Here is a 24,521-nt window from a genome sequence, read left to right on the forward strand (position 1 = left end):
GACTCCCTCCTGATTGAAAATGACAACCGCACCCTCAGCCACCAGCCCGCTTTGCGCGCGCACCACCGCACCACCATACCTTTAAATTTTCCACACTGCGCCTCCTCTGAGCCTCGTAATGCTGTTGTTTTTCCTTCTAGTTGAAGAGTCTCTCCTCAGCCAGCCTTCCTGTGGTTCTGGTTGATGTCCGTTCCATCTTTTAGTTGTATTTTTGAAGTGGTTGTTTGCGGCCGCAGTCTCGGGTGTTTACCTATGCCGCCATCTTCGATTCTCCCAAATATACTTTTTTTAAAAAAAACCAATAATGCATTCCTATTGTAAAATACTTTAGGAAAGTTAAAGGGTTTACTCATTTTATAACTCCTTGTAATATAAGTTCACATATACTAACCAACTTATTTGAGTCTCACACTAATTATATGAAGTAGACAGGGCAAAGATTATTTCCATTTTACAGATGTGGTTGGGTGATTGAAAAATGCAGTTCTTGGGTCCTAGTAATATGTTCTTAGAGTAGGCCACAAATGCTTAACAAAGTAGTTGGAACATAATAATTGAAGGGTCATGCAAATCAGCCATTCTTTGTATCCTAAACTTTATATTATCACATTAAAGCTGCCCTGTCCAATATGGCAGCCACTAAGTCACCTGTGGCTATTAAGTACTTGAAATGTAACTACCATAATCTGAATTGAGATATATTGTAAGTTTCTATGAAAAACACATTCTTGAATTCCAAAGATTTAGTACAAAAAAAGAAAATGTAAAAATAGCTCAATATTTAAAATACTGAGTTTTGCATGTGGAAATGATAATACAGGATTTTGGATATATTGTAACAAATAAAATGGAATATCAAAATTTTACCTTTTTGTTTATTGTGGCTAATAGAAATTTTTAAATTACAATTTTGGCTTGCATTTCATTTGTTGGAAAGCAATAAATCAAATCATCAAAAATCTGTATACTTAGACTTCTTGGATTTTTCTTTGCTTTCATTCATAGAAATAAGCATCTAATCCTATGGACTTATATTATGCAGTTATATTTCTTTTTTTTTAATTGCTGATATTTTACCATAGTAACTTTATTTTTACTTATTTTTTAATCCTCACCCCAGGATATTTTTCCATTGATTTTTAGAGAGAGTGGAAGAGAGAGGGAAAGACAGAAACATGGATGTGAGAGAAATACATCAATTGGTTGCCTCCTGCACGTGCCCTGACGAGGGCCTGGCCCGAGAGGAGCCTGCAACCACGGTACATGCCCTTGACCAGAATCAAACCTGGGACCCTTCAGTCGACAGGCTGAAGCTCTATCCAGTGAGCCAAACCAGCTAGGGCTATATTTCTATTAAGAATTATTTAAGACATAGTCTTTAAAAAGCTGCAAGTGCAAACTTGTTCATCTTAGATTTCGCAGTATAAATTTCTCGTAAAGTTTGGGGATAGCAAGAATTGTCACTTGGGATGAGCATGGTGCTTCCACTTGTGTTCAGTTGCAGCAGTTATTCTTTGCTTAAGCATTCTGGTACAAGTTATCTTAACCTCTAACATAAGCAGTTTTCCTTTTTTCCAACACAAGCAGGTTCTTTTAGGCACATTCTTTGTAACATACCATAACCGGTTTTGAAAGTAGTTAGAAAAGTAGTGATTCATTGTTGCCTGAAAGGGTTGGTGTGGAGCAGCTGCTGGTGGATTATGATGATTTTGCTGAGAGGTATTATAGCAGAGTTGTTGCTTGGATTTCTGAATCTGCCACTTACTGGTTTGTGGTCTTTGGCATTTTAGTTTACCTTACCTGTGTGGGCTTGGTTTTCTTTTAAAAGAGGGGAAATAATAATATCTACTTCATAAGACTGTTGGAGGATTTAATGGATTAATATATCTAAAATGTTAGACACGATCATTATAATTATAATATGTATTAATACAATCTGAATTCTCAACCATGAATTACCTTATGGTGATGCAGCTTCTTAAAAACTGGTATTTTCATTTGATTGTATTTCTTTAATAATAAAGCTTCTGATATAACCTCTTTCTAACAAATTCTCAACCTATATAGAAAATGAGGAAGCTGAAATACATAATCTTAAGATTGCTCTTGTTGAAATTTAATTTATTTTAAAATTTTTAAGAAAAATGCTTGTATTTTATCGTGGCATTTGGGAGAGAAAGGTGAGTTGATGGTTTTGTTTGTTTTTTTTACATCTTTTTAAAATAGGTGCCTGCCGCTAAATTTTCGGAAAGATGAATTAAAAGGAATTTATAAAGATCGAATTAAAATTGGAGCAAGCCTTGCTGATGTTGATCCAATGCAATTAGATTCTTCAGTGAGTACTGTCCTGAAATGTATGCTTGAACTGTAATAATAGTGTTCTTTAACTTTAGTTTTAAAAGTGTGTTTTTTATCAGTTTAATTTTTACAGACTTCTTTCTTTCTTTTTTTTTTATGTTTAGACCACAACTAAGTTATGTTTTAGTGTTAACTCAGTTGATTGTGTGTAGGTTGTGTATCGTTTAGGGATAGAGTGACATTTTAATTTTGACTCCAAATCGAAGAATGTCTATATTTCCCTTCCATCACCAGGTACGATTTGATAGTGTTGGTGGTCTGTCTAATCATATTGCAGCTCTAAAAGAGATGGTGGTATTTCCATTACTTTATCCAGAAGTCTTTGAAAAATTCAAAATTCAACCTCCAAGGTAATTTAACTATACATTTTATTTTAGCCCAAAATCTGCATTATGCTACTGTTGTCCACATAATGCTTCTCTGTTGAAATATTTTAGGTCTACAATAATTTGTATGTTTTTCCTGCAAGGTACCGTGTGCTTTGAATATTTTTACTTAATGTTTAGCTTAAAAAATGGTTTCAAAATTGATTCTCCATGGAGAAAAAAGATTGTCCATGGTTTTTCAAACATTTAGTGAAATTCCTTCCATGCATACTTTTTTCTCATTTTTAAAATTTAGTTTAAATTTGTATCATAGTAATACATGTACATAGTTTTAAAAATTAAATTGTACTATAAGTCTTTAAAGAAAGGTAGTAACCCACTTCTCTATTCTCCATTTTCCCACCTCTATGGAAAGTCAATTTAAGTAAACTTTTTAAATTAGTAAGCTTTTTTTCTTTTGCATTGTAAAAGTTGTATACTGTAAAACAATCAGTTAAAACATTGGTGAATTCAGTTTTTGTCTTTAAAATTATTTTTCCAGGAATATTAATCATAAAAAATTTTAATCAGATATTAATATTGTTATAGCATTTCTTACAGGAAATATTGGAACTATCTAGTTAAAGTAATTTAGTGAATTTAAAAAGGAAGAACAAAGTCCCTGAATTTTTTTCCTCTTTATTTCTCCTTTGCAACATGTATTTACTCCCATAGAAATCAAATATATGATTGTGTAAACTTGTTTTCACATACATTCTCTTTGTATTTAATAACTAAGTAATATTCCATTATGTGTTTGTGTCACATTTTATCTGCTTTTGCTGTTGCTGACTGTGTAGTTTTTTCCTAACTTTTCATTATCATAGTGTCAATACTATGTACATCTCATTGCTTCCTTTTTGTATGAATCCTTAATTCCTTCTTTAAGATATTGTCTCACAAATTAGATTGTTGGCTCAATAGATACGTTTTTTGAATATATTTTTATTGATTTCAGAGAGGAAGGGAGAAGGAAGAGAGAGATGGAAACATCAATGATGAGAGAAAATCATTGATTGGCTGACTCCTTCACGCCCCACACAGGGATCAAGCCCAAAACCCGGCATGTGCCCTGACCAGGAATCAAACTGTGACCTCCTGGTTCATAGGTCAATGCTCAACCACTGAGCCTCACCGGCGGGGCTCAATAGATATGTTTTTAAAGTCTGTACCTACCTTGGTTTTTGTACGTTGAAATTTGTTGTTTTTTCCATTTGTTTGTTTAGTTGTTTTCTTACCAGGTGCTTTGTTCTTTACATCTCTATTTGATTGCCTCTATCTTATTGTCTTTTCTTTTATAGTTTATTAATTTTTAATAGATTTCATCTGTCACTTGTGACTTTTCCCCTGCCATTCTTATTTTGTCATTGCTGTTTTTCTGGGATTTTCCTTTTTAAGTGTTTCTTTTCAAGGGTAGTTATTTGATGATCCAAAACTGATTATTTCATATTAGTTTGGTAGACTTTAATTTATGACATGTATTTCTACACCCTTTTAACATTTCTATTAAGAATTATGCCGAAACCGGTTTGGCTCAGTGGATAGAGCATCGGCCTGCGGACTGAAAGGTCCCGGGTTCGATTCTGGTCAAGGGCATGTACGTGGTTGCGGGTACACCCCCAGTAGGAGATGTGCAGGAGGCAGCTGATCGATGTTTCTCTCTCATCGATGTTTCTAACTCTCTATCCCTCTCTCTTCCTCTCTGTAAAAAATCAATAAAATATATTTAAAAAAAAAAATTATGAGCCTGACTGGTGTGGCTCAGTGGTTGAGCATCAACCTATGAACCAGGAGGTCGTTCAATTCCCTGTCAGGGCATCTGTCCAGTTGCCGGTTCAGTCCCTAGTAGGAGGTAGCCGATCGATGATTCTCTCTCCCTCTCCATTCCTCTCTCAAATAAATTTAAAAAAAAAATTTTTTTTTAAGAATTATGGATAAAGCTCATTTTCTCAGAATAAGAGCAACAAATAACTTTGGAACTTTGTGGAAAACAAAACAAAGCAGTAGGTTACCCTATGGCAGTGATGTCACAAAAATTATTTTAAATTATTTACACTTCTTAGTCCCTATCACCCAACCACCATTATTTAAGTTCTCTCTTACCTTCCTTCCCTATTTAGTTCCAACATGTTTTTTAACAAAACTTTTAGTGTTATGTTACTGTGACTGAAGCCAAAGATTGTAAACTATGAAGTCTTTATTTTAAGTGTAACTTTTATGCAAGGAAAGGTAATATGATGAGCATAATGAATGAATAAAAGAAAATAGGTTTTACACTTCATCTTAGCCAAAAGACCTAGACGCAATTAAAAGAAGATATGTTTTAAATAAAGGGTTTTATATAGTTTCAGTATTAATTTTGTAGTACCAATATTAATTCCAAGGTTTTAAGTTGTGCTCTGTGAGTTGAAATATTTCAGTTGTCTCATTTAGTTTTTTAAAAAATACGTTTTTATTGATTTTTAGATAGGAAGGGAGAGGGAGAGAGACAGAAACAATGATGAGAGAGGACCATTGCTCAGCTACCTCCTGCACACCCCCTACTGGAAATCGAACCCGCAACTGTGCTTGTGCCCTTGACTGGAGTCGAACCTGGGACCCTTCAGTCCGCAGGCCCATGCTCCATCCACTGAGCCAAACTGGCTAGGGCTCATTTACTTTTTTATTCACTAATTAAGTGCACTCATGAAATTGGTTTGTAATTTTGTCTAAATAGTCTTGTTTTTTGATGTATTAATAATAAAATAATACTTATTCTTTTACAGAGGTTGTTTGTTTTATGGTCCACCTGGAACTGGAAAAACACTGGTTGCTAGAGCACTTGCCAATGAGTGCAGTCAGGGGGATAAGAGAGTAGCATTTTTCATGAGAAAAGGTGCTGATTGTCTAAGTAAATGGGTAGGAGAGTCTGAAAGACAGCTACGATTGCTATTTGATCAGGTATGATATTAAAACTTACCTACATAGATTTTTAATCAATGTAGATATAAGTATGTAAGGATTAGATAAATCGTGCATTTAATTACTTTTCATAGAGCAAAAATTCAGAAGACTTACTCAAAATATGTAATCTTCCTAGATTATTTTTCTTTGTGTATCAAGATAACACTGACCTATAAGGAATAGTTTTATAGTAAGAAGAGAAAGGAATGATTGTATCTAAGTTCTGTGGAATCTTAGAACCTAGAAAGAGAGTGGTAGTTTCATACTTAGGGAGACAACAGTAGTGAGCTATGTCTCAATAGAAGATTAGTTCATCCTTAGACTGGCTTTAATTTTATATGCCAGATTGTATTGACAGTACATTGTGAGATAATATATTCTGATCTACTAAGGCATATTGTTGCAGATGCTTTGAAATCTCTTTATGGAACTCATTGAAAATTTTTGTTTTAATTTACTGAGGTATGTCTTTTTTAAACTTTGGCATCGTGCTAATTATTTTCCCATCCAGATATGGAGGGAAGGTTGTATCATTTTCTACTCTTTATCTTATTGTGACAATTGGTCTTTTATAGATTTTTTTATATGTCCCAATAACTACAGCTATACAAAAATCTAAGTTATATAGCCAGTAAAATATGTATTGAATATTTCCAATTGAAATGCAAATAAAATTAAACTATATGTTATAATTTAGTCTGAACCCTTAAAACATAGTTCTTGAATTTACATTTAGATTTATAACTTACAAATTTTATAAGCAAGTTTTAATGAAATGAATTATATTGTCTAATATTTGAGGTTTCTCATGATAACATGCAACCACTGGACCTACTTTCTAGGCTTACCAGATGCGCCCATCCATTATTTTCTTTGATGAAATTGATGGTCTGGCTCCAGTTCGATCAAGCAGGCAAGATCAAATTCACAGGTAAAAACTTGCTTGATGACCCCTGCCTTTTTCCCTATATTCTGAGCTGTATTGGTGTTATATGAGCAATACAATGATTAGTTAAATGGTGAAAGAAACTTTACAAAGCAGTAGTTTCCCTTTTTTTTTTTTTTTGTAGTAAAATCCCAATATACTATAGAGTGGAAAAAGAAAAGGTGAACCTGTCCTGGATGGCAGGTTATTCTCAAGCACAGTATTAAAATTTTGGTTACATTTTTTGGCTCTCTGAGTGACACCATGGTTGTCAGCAAAAACAAGTGCCTTATAGGAGGAGGCAAAAAGGGAGCCAAGAAGAAAGTGATTGACCTATTTTCTAAGAAAAACCGATGTGCTGTAAAACTGCCAGCTATGTTCAACATAAATAATAATGGAAAAACATGTCATGAGAACTCAAGGAACCAAAATCCCATCTGATGGTCTCAGGGGTCATGTTTTTAAAGTGAACTTAGCTGATCTGCAGAGTGATGAGATTGCATTTAGAAAACTCAAGCAAGCTCTGGCTGGTTTGGCTCAGTGGATAGAGTGTTGGCCCTCGGACTTGAGGGTCCTGGTTCGATTCTAATCAAGAGCACTTACCTTGGTTCCCCTGGTCGGGGTGCATGCAGGAGGCAACCAATCATCATGTCTCTCACGTCGATGTTTCGGTCTCTTCCTCTCCCACTCTCTCTAAAAATCGATGGAAAAATATCCTCCAGAGAGGATTAACAAAAAAAAGAAAAGAAAGAAAATTCAAGCTAATTACTGAGAACATTCAGGGCAAAAACTGCCTAATTTCCATGGCATGGATTTTACCCGTGACAAAATGTGCTCCATGGTCAAAAAATGGCAGACTGTAATTGAAGCTCATGTTGATGTCAAGATTAGCAATGGTTATTTGCTTCATCTATTCTATGCTGGTTTTACTAAAAACTGCAACCATCAAATTTGGAAGACCTTATGCTCGGCATCAACAGGTCTGCGGGATCCAAGAGAAGATAATGGAAATCATGACCTGAGAGGTGCAGACAAAATACTCAAAAGGAAGTGGTCAATACATTGATCTCAGATAGCATTAGAAAAGACGTAGAAAAGGCTTGCCAATCTACGTATCTGCTCTACAATGTTTTTGTTAGAAAAGTCAAATGCTGAAGAAGCCCAAGTTCAAATTGGGAAAACACGGAGCTTTTGAGGGTAATAGTACTGGAAAAGCTACTGGGGATGAGACAGATGTGAAAGTTAAATGAGCTAATGGATATGAGCTGCCAGTGCAAGAATCTGTTTAAAATTCAGACTTTTCATGGTGTTAAGTAAAAAAATACTATTTGTATTGTTTTTTTAAATCTTGGTTACAAACTTAAATGCACACTGGCCACTGAAGTAAGGCATAAGGCAAATGAGATGAGTGAGGCAAACCAATGGTAAGTGTGGGGTTGTGGTGTGGAATGTGGCTGAGTGTTCAGTCATAAGAGCATAACCAGTTGTTTTTATTGCCAACCTCCTGAAGTGCAGAAGCCCACCCAGACTTGAAAAATAAATTTTCTCTTTCTTAAATTTTATATTCAAATTTGTAAATATTTTTTAAATGTTGCCAGCCAATTCAGATTCTTTAAAGACATTGCCTGAGCCAAATAAAATATGTCCTAGCATGACTACTAGTTTAATATTCTAATACTAGCACAATTTCCTCATTTTCAGGATGGGAAAATTGAATATCCCTTATGATAAACTGTTTACTCAAAGGAGTACCTTTCCTTAGTGCCACTGCCTCAAGTCCCAGCTCATTTTCAATTTTTCAGATATTCTTTTAAAATGAGCTTGTAGCCCTAGCTGGTTTGGTTCAGTGGATAGAGTATCAGCCTGCAGACATAAGGGTCCTGGGTTTAATTCCGGTCAAGGGCACATGCCTGGGTTGCAGGCTTGATCCCTAGTGGGGGGCATGCAGGAGGCAGCCAATCAATGATTCTCATCATTGATGTTTCTGTCTCTCTCTAGCTTTCCCTTCCTCTCTGAAATCAATAAAAATATATTTTAAAAAATAAAATGAGCTCGTAAATTATCTGTAACTGCTTAATTAGTTTGGGATACCCTAAAGCAAATGTTTGCATGCCTTCATATATGCCAGTATTGTTTTTTATTGTAAAAAAAAAAAAAAAAAAAAAAAAAAGAGGAACAAGAAATAATGTAATAGGTAAGTTTTGACTCTTCTAATACTTGACAATATTTATTATATTCTGGTTGCCTTCTTTTACTTGATGCTATACAATTTCATTTGTTGTTCTGAGTAGTAAATGAAAATGTCAAGATGTCAAGTATGGTAAAAGTAGTTGTCTGTATATGTCCTACCATTAATCAGACAAACTTTTTATATATGACACATTTCATTCTCACCCATACTAATTGTGTTAATAGGAAGAAACATTTAACAATATTAACATCACTTTGAAATCAAGTAATTGAGAACTTAGGACATTTTTGAAACAGTTGTAAAGTGATTGGAATAATTTTAACAAGCACATGCCATCTCAAATTAAGTTCAATTAAAATCTTTACTGTAAATTAAAAATATCGTTATGACCACTTGGGCTGTTTCCAGATCTTAGCTATCCTATATAATAAAGAGCTAATATGCTAATTAGACTGGACAGCGGAACAACCTTCTGGAATGACCTTACAGAACAACCAGTGGGTGGGGGGCGGGCCTGCTAGGCAGCTGGGGCTGCGAGGGCCTATGTTTGCATGAGTTTCATGCATTCATGCATTGTGCCTCTAGTTATAAACACTGCTGTGAACATAGAGGTGCATATATTCTTTCTGATTGGTACTTCAGGCTTAGGATATATTCCTAGAAGTAGCTTCACTGGGTCAAATGGCAGTTCCATTTTTAATTTTCTGAGGAAACCCGGCACTGTTTTCCATGGTGGTTTTAATTTGCATCTCTCTGATGACTGGTGACTTTGAGCATTATTTCATGTCTCTTGGCCATTTGTATGTCCTCTTTGGAGAAGTGTCTATTTAGGTCCTCTGCCCATTTTTTTATTGGAGTATTTGTCTTCCTTTTGGTGAGTTGTATGAGTACTTTATATGTTTTGGAAGGTAACCCCTTATCAGATGTATCATTGGCAGACATGTTCTCCCATACAGTGGGTTCCCTTTTCATTTTGTCTTTTAGTTGTATTTTTTCTTTCTTTCTTTTTTTTTTAAAATATATTTTATTGATTTTTTACAGATAAGAAGGGAGAGGGATAGAGAGCTAGAAACATCGATGAGAGAGATCAATCAGCTGCCTCCTGCACTCCCCCTACTGGGGACGTGCCCGCAATCAGGGCACATGCCCTTGACCGGAATCGAACCCAGGACCCTTGAGTCCGCAGGCCGACGCTCTATCCACTGAGCCAAACCGGTTCGGCTTAGTTGTATTTTTGAAGTGGTTGTGTGAGGCAGCAGTTTCAGGTGTTTACCTATGCTGCCATCTTGGTTTCTCCCTTTTCATTTTGATACTGGTTTCTTTTGCTGTGCAGAAGCTTTTAACACTTGGATTGCGGGAAACGAGTTAAGTCGGCTCGCGTGAATTGGGCGTACTCCGCGGGAGCCGTCTTAACTCGGTTCATATAGATTTGCGGTGGAGTGCGGGAAACGTGTAAACTCGGGCCGATTGTAACTGCGTATTACCAAATATTTGTTTGTTTGCCGTTCACAAAGATACCTACCTGCGTATGCGAACCGTTTCATACCCATTGGGGTAATAGGTATCATAAAAATCCCTTGTAAGTAGAGAACACTTTATGGCGCTGGTCGAGTACAATACCGTTAGGGTACCAATGTATTGTTTTCTCATTTTATAACCGATATCCCTGGATATCTCACCATGCAAAGAGAATAGTTATTGAGAAATACTTCTTGTGTCCGGACGTCTTTAGTTTTGAGTTTTGTGAATATTATTACGTGTTTAAATATTTAAATATATTGTGATAAAGACATTCATATAGAATTTTTTAACCAAATAAAATAAAATCGTTCCGCAAAGTGTTCGCATAATAATTATTTTTTTATATCAGATATCTATCGGAGTACCGCTATTTTCAGTTAGTATTATTTTTATTTGCTTTAACCTAGAATGTCGCAGCATTCAGACTATAGTGATGATGAGTTTTGTGCAGACAAGTTGTCCAATTATTCTTGTGATAGCGATCTTGAAAATGCGAGTACAAGTGATGAAGATTCTAGTGATGATGAAGTAATGGTGCGTCCCAGGACATTGAGGCGACGAAGAATTTCGAGCTCCAGCTCTGACTCAGAGTCAGATATAGAAGGCGGGAGAGAAGAATGGTCGCATGTTGATAATCCACCGGTCTTAGAAGATTTTTTAGGGCATCAAGGATTAAACACAGATGCTGTTATAAATAATATAGAAGATGCCGTGAAATTATTTTTTTTTTTTTTTTTTTGCTTACTTCCAACACTACTTTTTATTTAATAGGAAGATTCCCAGCATTTCCTTTTGATAGATTTGGATTTTTTAATTGTTCAAATGAATAAATATGAAATAACTTTGTGCTATTAACGTTTAGCCCAGTAGATCTATTTCTGTATCATGAAGGCTAGAAGCCTAAGAAAAATAATAAAAGCCAGTCCCATCACCAGCTGAACCAGTTCCATTATCATATTAGTCCTGACAGTTCAGGGGGAAAAAAACAGGTGTCAAACCCTCTCCTATCAAGATGCAGAAATATCATGTCTCACAACAGAGACCCAGACTTGAAGGGCTGATCTTAAGCTAAATATCTTGAAGACCGACCAAGAGTTGATCATTGGTCCAATGAACTTCTCTCTAGAAGGGGATATATTCACTATCGGTTAGGATCAAGTAGACAATTTGCCTTTATAGTATATTTCCAAAGTAATAAAAGCTTAATAACATGCCAGGTATTTATGAAAATGAGTTTTTGGATTGCATGAAAATTTAGATGTTTGTACTGACAATTCTGTTAGCACTAGTACTCATTTTAGGGCTCAGTTCTGAAAGCTTTCCTGAGAAAGGAAAAACCATGCTTCTATGAAGAAGCAAAAAAAGCTGATAATGAATCAAGTATCAGGGAAAAGGAGTGGTAATAGCTAAGGTGGGGGAGGGGGGATTTTTTTTTTTTTTTTTTAGAAAGAGAAAACAGCGGTATATGAGATAGGAAATAAAGGAGTGAAAACTATCTCAGAAGAGAAGGAAAAATAAGACCCAGAAAAAATGTATATATCATAAGACACCACCCTGACAACATGATTCGCATTAATCTCTATCCAAACACCTTTCTTCACATCTGTCTTGTCATTCCTAAGCAGACAAGGCTCCGTGAAATTATTTATCGGAGATGATTTTTTTGAATTTCTTGTAGAGGAGTCAAACAGGTATTATAATCAAAATAGGAATAATTTCAAACTTTCAAAAAAAAGCCTAAAGTGGAAAGATATAACCCCTCAAGAGATGAAGAAGTTTTTAGGGTTAATTGTTCTCATGGGACAGGTGCGCAAAGATAGAAGAGATGACTATTGGACCACGGAGCCATGGACGGAGACGCCATATTTTGGTAAAACGATGACGAGAGACAGGTTCCGACAGATATGGAAAGCTTGGCACTTCAATAATAATGCGGATATCGTAAATGAATCAGATAGACTTTGCAAAGTGAGACCAGTACTAGATTATTTTGTGCCTAAATTTATAAATATTTACAAACCTCATCAGCAATTATCACTAGATGAAGGGATCGTACCTTGGAGGGGAAGATTATTCTTTAGGGTATATAATGCTGGCAAGATCGTTAAATATGGAATATTGGTTCGTTTGTTGTGCGAAAGTGATACAGGATATATCTGTAACATGGAAATTTATTGCGGCGAAGGAAAGCGATTATTGGAAACGATACAAACAGTAGTGTCTCCATACACTGATTCGTGGTACCATATATATATGGACAATTATTATAATAGCGTCGCAAATTGTGAAGCACTTATGAAAAACAAATTCAGAATATGTGGAACAATCCGGAAAAATCGAGGTATACCTAAAGATTTTCAAACAATTTCTTTGAAAAAAGGTGAAACAAAATTTATAAGGAAAAATGATATATTGTTACAAGTGTGGCAATCAAAAAAGCCTGTATACCTGATTTCTTCAATTCATTCTGCGGAGATGGAAGAAAGTCAGAATATTGACAGAACATCAAAAAAGAAAATTGTCAAACCGAATGCACTCATTGACTACAATAAACATATGAAAGGTGTTGACCGGGCCGACCAATACCTTTCATATTATTCGATATTGCGGAGGACGGTCAAATGGACAAAAAGGTTGGCAATGTATATGATAAATTGCGCATTATTTAATTCTTATGCAGTTTACAAATCAGTGAGGCAAAGAAAAATGGGTTTTAAAATGTTTTTGAAACAAACAGCTATCCACTGGTTGACGGATGATATTCCAGAGGACATGGACATTGTTCCAGACCTTCAACCAGTACCGTCTACTTCTGGAATGCGGGCTAAACCACCTACATCTGATCCACCATGCAGGCTATCGATGGACATGAGAAAGCATACGTTACAGGCAATTGTCGGAAGTGGAAAAAAGAAAAACATTTTGAGAAGGTGTCGCGTATGTTCCGTTCATAAATTGCGCAGTGAGACACGCTACATGTGCAAATTTTGCAATATACCTCTACATAAAGGGGCGTGTTTTGAAAAATATCATACGCTAAAAAACTATTAATTTCTATTTGTTTTGATTTATTATGAAAATTTTATTTTAAACTTTAAAAATATGTGTATATTTTTAGGTAATAAGTATTTTTTGGATTTTTCGTATTTAGTTTATATATATCGAATTATTTATGTACTGAATAGATAAAAAAATGTCTGTGATTGAATAAATTTTCATTTTTTACACAAGAAACCGAAAATTTCATTTCAATCGAACCCATACTTCAAAAGATATAGGCATTTTAAACTAACTCTGATTTTGCGCGGGAAACCTAAATAATTGCCCGCGCCATCTTATATTTTGGCGGGAAATTCGCCCGACACCGTAGTGTTAATTTGATGTAGTCCCATTTGTTTACTTTTTCCTTTGTTTCTCTTGCCCTAGGTGTTGTATCAGTGAAAATTCTGCTATGTGAGATGTCTGATATATATTTTTTAAATTTTGTGTTTTTTTAGAAAAGCAAACAAGAATTTATTGACCATAGCAAGCATATCATGAGGTCCCTTAGAGGTTAGGGGACATGTGCCTGTGGGGGAAAACAAGGGGGAAGGAAGAAAGCCCAATTTTTTAAAATTATATTTTTCTTGATTTCAGAGAGGAAGGGAGAGGGAGGGAGAGTTAGAAACATCAATAATGAGAGAGAATCACTGATCGGCTGCCTCCTGCATGCCCCCTACTGGGGATTGAGCCTGCACCCTGGGCATGTACCCTGACTGAGAATTGAACCATGACCTAGTTCATAGGTCAATGCTTAACCACTGAACCACACCAGCCAGGCTGATGTCTGATTTTTTTTTTCTTTTTTCTTTTTTATTGCTTAAAGTATTACAAAGGGTATTACATATGTCTCCTTTTTTCCCCGCCCTTGACAATCCCCTGGCCTCCCCTACCCCCCAGTGTCTTATGTCCATTGGTTATGCTTGTATGCATGCATATAAGTCCTTTGGTTGATCTCTTGCCCCCCCCCGACCCCCCCCCCCCCCGCGCCTTTCTGTGCCCCTACCCTCCCCGGCCATTCAGCTGCAGTTTGACAGTCTGTTTGAGGCAGCTCTGCCTCTGTATCTATTTTTGTTCATAAGTTTATAATGGTCTTTATTATCCATGAATGAGTGAGATCATGTGCTATTTTTCCTTCATTGACTGGCTTATTTCACTTAGCATAATGCTGTCCAGTTCCATCCATGCTGTTGCAAATGGTAAGAGTTCCTTCTTTTTTACAACAGCATAGTATTCCATCGTGTAGATGTACCACAATTTTCTAATCCATTCATCTACTGATGGGCACTTAGGCTGTTTCCAGATCTTAGCTATGGTGAATTGTGCTGCTATGAACATATGGGTGCATAGATCCTTTCTGATTGGTGTTTCTGGTTTCTTGGGATATATTCCTAGAAGTGGGATCACAGGGTCAAATGGGAGTTCCATTTTTAGTTTTTTGAGGAAACTCCATACTGTCTTCCATAGTGGCTGCACCAGTCTGCATTCCCACCAGCAGTGCACGAGTGTTCCTTTTTCTCCACATCCTCTCCAGCACTTGTCGTTTGTTGATTTGTTGATGATAGCCATTCTAACAGGTGTGAGATGGTACCTCATTGTTGTTTTGATTTGCACCTCTCGGATGATTAGTGACTTTGAGCATGTTTTCATATGTCTCTTGGCTTTCTGAATGTCCTCTTTTGAAAGGTGTCTGTTTAGATCCTTTGCCCATTTTTTGATTGGATTGTTTATCTTCCTTTTGGTAAGTTGTATGGGTTCCCTATAAATTTTAGAGATTAGGCCCTTATCAGATATGACATTGGCAAATATGTTTTCCCACGCAGTGGGCTTTCTTGTTGTTTTGTTGATGGTTTCTTTTGCTGTGCAGAAGCTTTTTATTTTGATGAAGTCCCATTTGTTCATTTACTCTTTAGTTTCAAGTGCCCTAGGAGCTGTATCATTGAAGAAATTGCTTCGGCATATGTCTGAGATTTTGTTGCCTTTGGATTCTTCTAGAATTTTTATGGTTTCCCATCATGTATTTAAGTCCTTTATCCATTTTGAGTTTATTTTTGTGTATGGTGTAAGTTGGTGGTCTAGTTTCATTTTCTTGCATGTATCTGTCCAATTTTCCCAACACCATTTATTGAAGAGACTATTTTGACTCCATTGTATGTTCTTGCCTCCTTTGTCAAATATTAATTGAGCATATTGGTTCGGGCCGATTTCTGGGCTTTCTATTCTATTCCATTGATCTATATGTCTGTTCTTGTGCCAGTACCAGGCAGTTTTGAGAACAGTGGCTTTGTAATACAGCTTGATATCTGGTATTGAGATCCCACCTACTTCATTCTTTCTCAGGATCGCGGCAGCTATTCGGGGTCTTTTTTTATTCCAGATGAATTTTTGGAGAGTTCGTTCTAGATCTGTGAAATATGCCGTTGGTATTTTAATGGGAAGTGCGTTGATTTATAGATTGCTTTGGGTAGTATGGACATTTTGATGATGTTGATTCTACCAATCCAAGAACATGGTATGTTCTTCATCTGTTTATGTCTTCCTCTATCTCTTTTTTCAACGTCCTGTAGTTTTCTGAGTAGAGGTCTTTTACCTCTTTAGTTAAGTTTATTCCTAGGTATCTTAATTTTTTTGGTGCGATGGTAAATGGGATTGTTTCTTTAGTCTCTTTTTCTGAAAGTTCACTATTGGTGTATAGAAATGCCTTAGATTTCCTGGGGTTAATTTTGTATCCTGCTACATTGCCAAATTCATGTATTAAGTCTAATAGTTTTTTGATGGAGACTTTAGGGTTTTGTATGTATAATATCATGTCATCTGCAAATAAGGACAGTTTTACTTCCTCTTTTCCAATTTGGATGCCTTTTATTTCTTCTTCTTGTCTAATTGCAATGGCTAATACTTCCATTGCTATGTTGAACGGAGTGAGAGTGGGCATCCCTGTCTTGTTCCTGTTCTTAAGGGAAATGGTGTTAGTTTTTGTCCATTGAGTATGATGTTGGCTGTGGGTTTGTCATATATGGCTTTTATTATGTTGACATATGATCCTTCTATTCCCACCTTGCTGAGACTTTTTATCAAAAATGGGTGTTGGATTTTGTCAAATGCTTTTTCTGCATCAATTGATATGACCATGTGGTTTTTTTCTTTCAATTTGTTTATGTGATGTATCACATTTATTGATTTACGGATGTTGTACCATCCTTGCATCTCTGGGATAAATCCTACTTGGTCATGGTGTATGATCCTTCTGATGTACTGTTGGATCCGATTTGCTAAGATTTTGTTGAGGATTTTGGCATCTATGTTCATGAGGGATATTGGCCTGTAATTCTCTTTCATTGTGATGTCTTTACCTGGTTTTGGTATTAGGGTGATGCTGGCTTCATAGAATGAGCTTGGAAGTGTTCCTTCCTCTTGAATTTTCTGTAGTAGTCTGAGGAGGATAGGTTTTAGTTCTTCCTTGAATGTTTACTAAAACTCTCCTGTGAAGACATCTGGTCCTGGGCTTTTGTTTGCTGGGAGCTTTTTGATGACTGCTTCAATTTCTTCCATAGTTATTGGCCTATTGAGATTTTTAGATTCTTCCTGATTGAGTTTTGGAATGTTGTATTTTTCTAGGAATTTGTCCATTTCCTCCAGGTTGTCTAGTTTGTTGGAGTAGAGTTGTCCGTAGTATTGTTTAACAATCATTTGTATTTCTGTGGGGTCTGTTGTTATTTCGCCTCTATCATTTCTGATTTTGTTTATTTGGGTCCTCTCTCTTTGCTTCTTGGTGAGCCTGGCTAGAGGTTTGTCAATCTTGTTTATCCTTTCAAAGAACCAGCTCTTGGTTTCATTGATTTTCTGTATTTTTTTTTTTTTGGTCTCTATGTCATTTATTTCTTCTCTAATCTTTATTATTGCCTTCCATCTGCTCACTCTGGGGTTTTCTTGTTGCTCTCTTTCTAATTCTTTGAGATGTAGAGTTAGATGATTTACTATCATTTTTTCTTGTTTTTTTGAGATAGGCCTGTAGAGCTATAAACTTCCCTCTCAGGACTGCTTTCATTGTGTCCCATAGGTTTTGGATTGTTGTGTTTTCATTGTCAGTTTCCAGAATGTTTTTAATTTCTTCTTTGATCTCATTGGTAACCCAATCAATATTTAATAACATGCTATTCAGCTTCCAAGTGTTTGCGTATTTTGGGTTGTTTTTATTGTAGTTTATTTCTAATATTATGCCATCGTGGTCTGAGAAGATGCTTGGTATGATTTCAATCTTCTTGAATTTGGGGAGACTTTGTTTGTGACCCAATATGTGGTCTATTTTTTAATATGTCCTATGAGCACTTGAGTAGAATGTATATTCCGTGACTTTGGGGTGAAGTGTTCTGAAGATGTCAATTAAGTCCATCTGATCTAGTGAGTCATTTAGGATTGCTGTTTGTTTGCTGATTGTTTGTCTAGAGGATTTATCCATTGATGTCAGTGGACCCCTACTATGATTGTATTGTTGTCGATCTCTCCTTTGATATCTTCCAGGAGTTTTTTTTATGTATTTGGGTGCTCCTGCATTAGGTGCATATATGTTTATCAGGGTTATATCTTCTTGTTGTATTGATCCCTTTAGTATTATGAAGTGGCCTTACCTCTTGTTATGGCCTTCACTTTGAGGTCTATTTTGTCTGATATAAGTATTGCTACCCCAGCTTTCTTTTCATTTCCATTTGCCTGAAAGATATTTTTCCATCCCTTCACTTTCAGTCTGTGTGAGTCCCTTCTTCTGAGGTGGGTCTCTTGTAGACAGCAAATATATGGGTCATGTTTTATTATCCATTCAGCCACTCGATGTCTTTTGGTTGGAGCATTTAGTCCGTTTACGTTTAAAGTTATTATTGAAAGGTACTTGTTTATAGCCATTTCTTTTTTTGTGTGACTGTTTTCTTTCTGAGCTTTTTATTTCTTCTTTTTACACCAGTCCCTTTAGCATTTCTTGCATTGCTGGCTTGGTGGTGATAAACTCCCTTAGCCTTTTTTTGTCTGTAAAGCTTCTTATTTCCCCTTCAATTTTGAATGATAGCCTTGCTGGATAGAGTATTCTTGGATTCAGTCCTTTGCTTTGCATCACTTTGCAAATTTCTATCCATTCTTTTCTGGCCTGATGTGTTTCTGTTGAGAAATCATTTGATAATCTAATGGGAGATCCCTTGTATGTAACTTTCCATCTCTCTCTTGCAGTCTGTGAGATTCTCTCTTTGTCCTGAACATTTGCCATGGTAATTATGATGTGTCTTGGTGTGGGTCTTTTCGGGTTCACCTTGTTTGGGACTCTCTGTCCTTGTGTGACTTTTTTCTTCCCTACCTCAGGGAAGTTTTCAGATATTATTTCTTCGAATAGGTTTTCTAATCCTTGTTCCTCTTTCTGTTCTTCTGGCACCCCTATTATTCGTATGTTGTTTCGTTTCATGTTGTCCCAAAGCTCCGTTAGGCTCTCCTCCTGTCTTTTAATTTTTTTCTCCAATTGCAGTTCAGTTTGGGTGTGTTTTGCTTCCTTGTCTTCTAATTCACTAATTTGATCCTCTACTTCTCCTAGTCTACTGTTGAAACTTTCAATGGTGTTTTTTTTGTTGTTTGTTTGTTTTTTTTAAAATATATTTTATTGATTTTTTACAGAGAGGAAGGGAGAGAGATAGAGAGTTAGAAACATTGATGAGAGAGAAACATCGATCAGCTGCCTCCTGCACACTCCCTACTAGGGATGTGCCCGCAACCCAGGTACATGCCCTTGACCGGAACCGAACCTGGGACCTTTCAGTCTGCAGGCCGAAGCTCTATCCACTGAGCCATACTGGTTTCGGCTCAATGGTGTTTTTTATTGCAGCTATATCGCTCTTCATTTCTTCTTGGTTCTTACCTAAGTTATTGATTTTTTTCATCCATTTCTTTTTGATTCTTACATAAGGTATTGATTTTTTTCATCTGTTTCTTCTTGCTTCTTGCATAAGTTGTTGATTTTTTCCTCCAACTGGTTTATGCACTCTAGGACCCTTAATCTGAATTCTTTTCCTGTCATGTTGCATGCCTCTGTATCACTTAGCTGCTTTTCTGGGCGAGGCCTCCTTTTCTTTCCTTTGGGGGTTTCTTTGTCTACCCATGTTTGATCTCACCAACATATCTAGATGTTGAGTCATTTATTGGCTGCTCCCTGGGTGGCAGTGGCTCCTCGGGCTGTGGTTGCTCCTCGGGCGGTTGTGGTAGCAGCTGCTCCTCAGTTGGCAGCAGCTCCTCTGGTGGATGCTGTTCACAGCTGTGGTGGCTCTTCTGGCTGGTGGGGGGAGGCTTCACACGCAGCTGCTGATCCTCAGACAGGGGGTGTGGTGATCAGGAGGCTGCTGTTGCTTGGATCTTTCCGTGAGAAGCAGGATTCCACGTAGTCGCGCTGTCCCAGATCCGGTGTCTCCGGGTTAGCAGCCGATCTCTGGATGCCAGGTCTTTGGGTGTACAGTATACGTTTCCAGAAAACAGCCACTCAAGATGGCGCAGTCTCCGCAGCTGAGCCGGCGCTCCAGGAGAGATTTCAGCCGCAGTCTCCAACTTTCAGTCCGCTTTCTCCAGGATTCCTCTGCCTTTCCTGGCTGCAAACTCTCTCTCCTAATGTCTGATATTTTGCTGCCTACATTTTCTTCTAGGATTTTTACAGTTTCACAACTTATATTTAAGTCTTTTATCCAGGTTATTCTTGTGTATGGTGTAAGTTGGTGGTCTAGTTTCATTTTTTGCATGTACCTGTCCAATTATCCCAGCACCATTTATTGAAGAGACTATTTTTACTCCATTGTATGTTCTTGCCTCCTTTGTCAAATATTAATTGAGCATAATGGCTTGGGTCAATTTCTGGGTCCGCTTTTCTGTTTCATTGATCTATATGCCTGTTCTTGTGCAAGTACCAGGCTGTTTTGATTAAAGTGGCTTTGTAGTATAGCTTGCTATCCAGTATTGTGATCCCTCCAAGTTTGTTCTTCTTTCTCAAGATTGCTGCAGCTCTCCAGGGTCTTTTTTGGTTCCATATAAATTTTTGGAGTATTTGTCCTAGATCTATGAAGTATGCCATTGGTATTTTAATAGGGACTGCACTGAATCTATAGAATGCTTTGGGTAGGATGGGCATGTTATTTATGTTAATTCTATCATCCCATAAACACAGTATATTCTTCCACTTGTTTATATCTTCTATCTCTTTTTTCAGTGTTCTATAGTTTTCCAAGTATAAGTCTTTTACTTCCTTGGTTAAGTTTTAAAAATATATATCATTATAATTTCATGATGAATTTTTTTAAAGAAAAAAATAATTACTAGCTCTGGACACTAAAAAGGTCTCCAAGCAACCACAATTCAGTAGCAGTTGTACCCCTAGCACCCAGATTATGGGCTCTAAATACTAGCACTCTTAGGAGAGATGATAGATTGCAGAACGGAGGCAGGAAATAAGCAAGACAAGCCTGCAACATCTCGTCATGCCTGGAAGTAAGGAAGCAATCGAAGACTATTAGGTTCATATCGGAATGAAATAGTAGTCAATTTTGAAGAAGTTTTCATTGGACAAAGATGGGACGATTTGAACATCAAAAATAATAATTACTATAATAGATTGAAATGCATTGAGTACATTAAAAAGTCAGTTTATAATGATCTTTTTTAAAACTAATTGGGTATTCTGAGGTTGCTAAGACAGTGACTCATTACTCTGAAAATTGGATAAAGAGAATGAATTAAGCATTTCTTTTTCCTGTTCTACAACTATGATTCAGGCCATGAATCAGGATAATTTCATAGTAGATGAATTAATGTTGTTCTTTATAGGAAAATCGCAGTTAATAAAAGCAAAGGAAATTATTGAGTTAGAAAAATCAGCATTTTGCAACCCTTTATGTAAAAGTGAATCTCTACCTGTAGTTTTCAGCTGGGAGTGACTTTGCCCCCCCCCCTGAGGACAAATGTCTGCAGACAATTTTGATTTTCACACCAGTGGTGTGGGGAGGGGAGCGCTTGGCATCTAGTGGGTGAAGACCAAGAATGCTACTGCATCCTAGAATGCACAGGACAGCTCTCCACCACAAAGAATTCTCTGACCCAAAATGTCAGTTGTGCCAAGGTTGAGAAATACTGATCTAAACAGTAAGTAATTACCAGTGGCTGCTAAACAGTAAGGTATAAAGGTTCATAGTGAAATTTATGATGAGTAGAGTAAGCTGACAACACATCACTTAAAAGCCCAACCCACTGGAGAGTCGTCTCCTCTGGACGTTCGCTCGCTCCTCCCGGCCCGGACAGCACCGCGCGGCCCTCCCCAGGCAGCCTGCAGCTCCGGGTGGCAGCGGCATGCGCAGTGAGCAGCGGGCGGGCGAGCACGTGGGCGCCAGGCAGCCGCCACGCTGCCTCCATAAACACTTGTTTAGGACTCGTTCGCCTCACTGAGGCCCCGGGCGCCGCCATGGACTCCGAGCTCCTCGCCGCCACCTCGCCCGGCCCCGCTGCGGGCCCCAGAGGTAGCGCGGCTCCGCCAGGAGCAGGAAAAGGTGGCCACCTGCTGCCGAGAGAGGATCCAGCACTGGCAGCAGGTGGAGGACGACTACAGTGCCCTGCAGGAGCGGCTCGGCACCCTGCCGGACAAGCTGTCCTACAGCATCATGGTACCATTTGGCCCGTTTGCCTTCATGCCAGGAAAACTTGTCCATACTAATGAAGTCACTGTTTTACTGGGGGACAATTGGTTTGTCAAGTGTTCCGCAAAGCAGGCCGTGGGCTTAGTCGAGCACCTGAAAGGACATGTAAGAAAAACAATAGATGATTTTTAAAAAGTGATGACAAATTTTGTATCCAGAGTTGAATTTGCAGAAAATGAGTGATGTTGCAGGTGATATTGTTGACATAAGAGATTAAAAGTGACTTCAAGTTTAAAGCAAAACACCGAATTGCTCATAAACCTCACTCCAAACCCAAAATTTCAGATAGTTTTAAAGCGGATTTTGCAAATGTTGAATCCAAGGATCTGCTCTCGGACCAGGAGCTGTGGGCTCGGCTGGAAGAACTGGAGCAACAGGAGGTGCTGCTGGGCGAACTTGAGAGTCAGCCTCCCATTGTGACTGCAAACGGAGAAGACACAGCGTTTTCCGAAGAGGAGAAGGAAGACGCCAGCACACGTGTGAACAGACACGTGAACGGGACGTATGCAGCGGCCGAGGCCGCGGCTCCCAGCTGTCGGCCCGCAGACGACACTGTTGCGGAGCTCCTCCGCAGGCCGAGCTGCGCTTTGAACGGCTCTCGTTGCCCCCTCAGTGATGAGGCTGAGGATGGTGACGACGACGACGATGCTCTTGGGCCAGGGGCCAGCTCTGTACCAGCCATATACTTTTCTCACACCGTCAAACCCAAGCGGGTTCGAATCAATACTGGGGAAAATACCACCTTAAAATTCAGTGAGAAGAAGGAAGAAGCCAAACAGAAGCAAGAGAACAGCTGTGGTGGCCACCCGGCCCCGGAGCTGCCCACGATCAGGACCCCTGCGGATATCTACAGGTCTTCATGGACCTGGTGAACGGGGCGGGGCGTAAGTCCCTCGGAAGTCCATCCTGAAGTCGCTCAGCCGCGAGAACAGCGTGTGCAGCGACACCAGCGAGGGCAGCACCGTGGACTGCGAGGAGCGTCAGCTGCGAGGAGCCCGTGGGCGGCGACGCCGCCGGCTAGAGCATTTTGGAGGAGGAGCAGGAGCAGCTTCCAGAGATGCCCTTGCCCGCGACGCTGGGACGCTCCAGTCTTTTTCTGGAACTGTAATAGAGAGTCGTCGCCCTGCCTCGCCCCGCACCCGGCCGCGGTTCACCCTGTGCTGCCCAGGATCCCTGAGCGGAGAGAAGTCCCGTCAGAAGGGTCGGAGGTCACCAAGCGGGTGTCCAAGTTCAAAACCGCCAGGCCACAGCAGAGATCTAGGCTGCAGCAGAGGACCTAGGCTGCCAGGCAGTGGGCGCTTGCGCCCTGCAACCTCGTGCTGCATCGTCTAGAGTACGTATCGCTGAGGTTCCTCAGAGAGTGGAAGGAAGTGTCCTGTGTTAATTTGGAAGCAGATTCTCCTATTCGTCGGTGGAGATGAGGATCCGAGTGAGCCCAGGACTTCCCAGTCCGCTTGCTCGTTGTCCTCTTGACACCGGTGACACCGCTGCTGCCTCTGATGCCGCAGCTCTCGGATCGCTTCTCAGAGAGGATGTTCCTGGGCATGGTTGGTGTTTCGAACTAAACGCAGGCACTTCCGTGCCAGCTGTGATGTGCACACCGTATGGACCATGTAGCAGAAACGTAAGATTCAGACCCAGCAGCCTTTCCTGCTTCGGCCTTTGGAAGGCCCTTTAAGAAACCTTCTGGTGGGTTCTGCAGCGAGGTGCCCTTTAACCCCGGGACTGCCGCTGTCCTCTCAGCAGAAGCTCCCGGTGGCCTGTGGGCAGGTTTCTTGGTCGGAAGAATGGGATGTTGTAAAACTTTTTTTTTTAAGTAAAAATTTTATGAAACTTGAAAAAAAAAACAACCAACCCACTGATCTTAAATGAGAAACTAGTATTATGTACCTCCTGAGTTATACAGTAGGAAACACATGGTATATTCCTTATGAAATGTGCTATTCCAAGTACTTTAACCTGCATCTATTAAGCTTCTAGATCTAACTCAAGTTTATAGGATACATAAATGATAAAAGACAAGTTATGTTGACCCCATCAGGAAGCTATCAACTCTGTTCACAATGTGGGAAAAATATTCTTTAAGACAAATGACCTAGTTTCTTCAACAAATAAATGGCATGGAGGAAGGAAAAAAAAGGGAAGGGAATGTGATCAGAACTGGTATGGATTTGAGGGTTGTATGACCAAGTGCAGAGTATGGATCTTATTGAACAAATGAGTAAATCAGGGGTGATTTGGTACTAGTATTAGGTCATATTAAGGAATTACTGTCATTTGCATTGATGTCATAGTATCATGGGAGTGTTTAAACTCCTTATCTTAGAAATGCATACATGAAATATTTATATTAAATTATCTGAGGTTTTGGTTTTTAAAGCTATCAGGTAAAGACATATAAAAGGAATATTGTTAGTTGAAACTAGGTGATGAAGATGTGGAAATTATTTTACTGATCTCCACAATAAAATATTTAA

The 24,521-nt window shown here is 38.4% G+C and overlaps 1 protein-coding gene and 2 pseudogenes across 5 annotated transcripts in view; all 3 read left to right on the forward strand.

Moving 5' to 3' along the window:
* ATAD2 (ATPase family AAA domain containing 2) overlaps positions 1 to 24,521 on the forward strand; it is an 81,485-nt gene that overhangs the window by 26,941 nt on the left and 30,023 nt on the right. For all 5 annotated transcript variants that reach the window (XM_070392030.1, XM_070392029.1, XM_070392031.1 and 2 more), the window contains exons 10-13: positions 2,227 to 2,335; positions 2,593 to 2,708; positions 5,489 to 5,663; positions 6,509 to 6,597. In XM_070392030.1, the coding sequence (XP_070248131.1) occupies positions 2,227 to 2,335; positions 2,593 to 2,708; positions 5,489 to 5,663; positions 6,509 to 6,597 (489 nt within the window). The remainder of the gene's footprint in view (positions 1 to 2,226; positions 2,336 to 2,592; positions 2,709 to 5,488; positions 5,664 to 6,508; positions 6,598 to 24,521) is intronic.
* On the forward strand, positions 6,644 to 7,880 carry LOC138992938 (small ribosomal subunit protein eS1-like; annotated as a pseudogene).
* Positions 21,701 to 23,324, forward strand: LOC138993413 (unconventional prefoldin RPB5 interactor 1 pseudogene; annotated as a pseudogene).

The sequence above is a fragment of the Myotis yumanensis genome, unplaced genomic scaffold, assembly GCF_028538775.1.
Source record: "Myotis yumanensis isolate MYYU_CA2020_CCGP unplaced genomic scaffold, mMyoYum1.0.hap1 SCAF_15, whole genome shotgun sequence".
In the NCBI taxonomy this organism is placed as follows: Eukaryota; Metazoa; Chordata; class Mammalia; order Chiroptera; family Vespertilionidae; genus Myotis; species Myotis yumanensis.